A 3489-nucleotide genomic window follows, 5' to 3' on the forward strand; every position below is an offset into this window, starting at 1 on the left:
AATTAATATTAATCATAGATTATTTATTTTAAACAAACCTTAATATATAGATAAAACAAGCATGATTTGAGAAAAAAATTATGACATTTTTTTTAGAATTCGATCAATATAATATAGTCCTTTTACGTTTCAGATCAAGGCAACTTAAAATAGAGTTTTATAAGTAAAATGAATTGTAAATTTTTCGCACTGTAAACATTTCCGTTTTCAGTTTTTTTCTGTGATTGATGGGTAAACTAAAATTATTTCAAAAATACCCAACAATACTTGTTATTTATACATGGAAAAAAATATTAGAATAAACCACTTAAATTAAATAGAAAAACTATCAGACATATCTTAAAATAAAATACGAAAATTTAATAAATTTTGAAAAAAATTTCCAAATATTTTAAAATGAAGAAAATTTGTTTTGACTTTTTGGTTATAATACTACTTATATATTCAATAATATTTATGATTTCTGGAACTAAATCAAATAAATGTGAAAAATATCGATATTTTTCAATAATTTTTATTAATTTCGAAAGCTTTAATCAACATAGTGCTCTTAAATTATGAATTTTTAATCCATATTTCTAAAAGTAAATATTTTTGGCTTCAAAACACCATTTACAGAAAGTTAGAATCTAAATCCTATTAAATGTTATAAGGATTTTAGTTAAGTAACCCCATAATTAATATTAATCATACGCCTAGATTATTTATTTTAAATAAACGTTAATATACAGCTAAAACAAGCACGATTTTAGAAAAAGTTATGCAAATTGAAGACACCAAAAAGTTTGCTTTCATTTGAAAAGTCGAAAACTAGAAATTAATTTTTCCAAGAAAAAAAAAAATTCAACAATTTTAAAAAAATTCAAAAAAAAAATTTTAAAATATTTTTCTTTCGATAGATGCAGTACGCTCTCTCTGGCATACGCTTAAGTTTGGAACAGAGTATCCTAAATTGGCTTGATTTGTTCTTGACCTCAAAAGATGAGCAATTCTTTTGGCTTGGAAAAGGTTATAGCTTTTCAAAATAAAAGCTAAACATTTAGGAAAGAAACACGCAATTTTAAGTCATATACAGTTTGTGTATTTTGTAGTGGCTTCAGTGTTCAGTAAGATGGATCGAATAATACAAAAGTCCTTTATTATACCCTACACCACCATATTGGGGAGGGTATAATGCGTTTGTGCAGATGTTTGTAACGCCCAAAAATATTAGTCTAACACCCACCGATCGACTTAGAATCACTTTCTGAGTCCATTAAACGATGTCCGTCCGTCCGTCCGTCTGATCGGCTGGCTGGCTGTCCATATAAACCTTGTGCGCAGAGTACAGGTCGCAATTTTGAATATATTTCGATGACATTTGGTACATATTATTTTTTCGGCTCAAGGACCAAGCCTATTGAAACTGGCTGAAATCGGTTCATTATTTCACCTATCCCCCATACAAATGTCCTCCCGAAATTGGACTTTATCGGTCATAAATGTTTAATTTATACAAGTATCTCCACAAATTCCGCTCCAAATAAGTTTTATATACACAAAATTCATGTCACCAAATTTTGTTACGATCGGTCCATAATTAGTCATAGCTCCCATATAGACCCGCTTCCGAAAATCACTTTAACGTGCATAAATCGCTTAAAAATGTTGTTAAACACATAAAATTCAACATAGTTAACTTTAATATAGACATAAATCACACGACCTAATTTCATGGTGATCGGTCCATAATTGGTCATAGCCCCCATATAAGGCCCACTTCCGAAAATCACTCAAAAATATAAATTATTGAAATTTTAAAAGAAAAATTTTTTTTGCTCTTTTAATTAGTGTAGGGTATTATATGGCTTGACCGACCATACTTTCTTACTTGTTTTTAGATTGTTTTTATTTATTGATTATTGTTTATTGAACGTTACATATTATTCACAAAGTACGTTCGTATCAACTTTTCCAACGCTGATGTAAATTCTTAGTTAAAATTAATTATATATGAATCAAAAAACATGATCGAACTGTATTATTCTCAGCGCTTTCTGATGCAACTAAAATTATTAGAAAATACTTAGCAATATTTGTTATTTATATATGAGAACTAACCACCAGAATTAATCATTTCATATAAATAGAAAAACTATTAGTTCTTAAAATAATCCAGCATTTTGCTGATGCTTGTATAAAAAGCCTTTCGGAAAACAAAATAAATTTATTAATCGTTTAGCAGTTGAGAGAGATTAAGAGCAAACTTAACAGAAGTCAATTATGAAACTGTTATACTCGTTCCTAATCTTGGGCCTAATACAAGTAAGTGTTAAATATGTATTTAAGCATTTTCTCATTAAAAGCAAATATTTTCATTTTTAATTCAGCTGGTTTTCATAAAACCTTTAACAGCCTCAACCAAATCTGAAACATCTACATTAAAGCAAAAACTAGTGGAATTCTATGACAATGGCTTAGAATCTATAGACAAAGATTTCTGTGAAAAGGCTAAAGTTTTGAGTGAAAAACTTCTACAAGACAAAGTAGTAAAACAGCCTAAAACACCAATAATGAGAAAGTTTAAACAGAATTTAACCGATTTCTTACGTGATTATAATTCATACCAACGTTATGGTTTAACCCAGCAATTGGTTTTAATATTTAAAGATAAACTACCAGATCACAGCCACAATAAAGACATTGAATACATTTGGAAATTATTAGAAAAACAGGGTTACTACGAAATGGATAAAAATTATGAGAGTAAATATATGAAATTTGTTAAAAATAAAATTCTAACCAAATTTGAAGAATTCAAAGAACAACTTAACCAACAAGAATTAAAGCAGCACAAGGACTTAATAAAGGGATACAATAAATTAAAAAGATGCCAAACCTATAAATGTCAGTCCAAATACTTGTATAAACTTCTAAGGTACTCTACACCAAAAGCGGAACTTTTGAAGTATATCAATGAAAAAGTAGATAGTATTTACATCTTCTATGGCAACACAGCAGATAATATTTCCAAGGCTGTATTAAAGCACAAACGATTGTCACAACTTCCCAACAATCTAAAGCTTAATTTAACCAAAAATATTAAAGACTTCAATGAAAAATACGAAAAGCATCAACATATTGATGAGTTATACAAGTTATTAAACCAATTCCACGACAATATTTTACAGAAATATTACTACAACACCACAATACCATTAAAGGAGCAAAAATTAATCAAGCAAATCTTTGATGCAGCAGGTTATGCTAAATTTACTGCAGAATTGTCACGCAAACTGAATGATTTTGTACAGCTGGGACTTTTTCAGAAATTTAAACAATTTAAAGCTGCTTTAACACGAGATGAGTTGGCCAAAGAGAAGTTCTTAATACGGTGGTATGATCGTTTGAGAGGTCATACCACCACACAAGATATAGCTAAGATGTTGAATGAGTTATTTATTTATATGAGTTAATATATGGATATTATCCTTATAGACTGAGTGTTAA

General features: G+C 28.7%; 1 protein-coding gene across 1 annotated transcript; it reads left to right on the forward strand.

Moving 5' to 3' along the window:
* The first annotated feature begins 2218 nt into the window (after positions 1–2218).
* Positions 2219–3489, forward strand: LOC135952392 (uncharacterized). The gene is made up of 2 exons (XM_065502303.1): positions 2219–2304; positions 2370–3489. The coding sequence occupies exons 1-2, from the start codon at positions 2263–2265 to the stop codon at positions 3453–3455; spliced, it is 1128 nt and encodes a 375-aa protein (XP_065358375.1). The 5' UTR covers positions 2219–2262; the 3' UTR covers positions 3456–3489.

Source organism: Calliphora vicina, chromosome 2 (assembly GCF_958450345.1).
Source record: "Calliphora vicina chromosome 2, idCalVici1.1, whole genome shotgun sequence".
Taxonomy (NCBI): Eukaryota; Metazoa; Arthropoda; class Insecta; order Diptera; family Calliphoridae; genus Calliphora; species Calliphora vicina.

What these genes read in the sequence shown, in the direction of transcription:
- LOC135952392 (XM_065502303.1), top strand. Translation starts at nt 2,263, where the DNA reads ATGAAACTGTTATACTCGTTCCTAATCTTGGGCCTAATACAA. An exon ending in TAATCTTGGGCCTAATACAA is followed by an intron (nt 2,305 to 2,369) that starts GTAAGTGTTAAA and finishes TTTTTAATTCAG; the next exon opens with CTGGTTTTCATAAAACCTTT.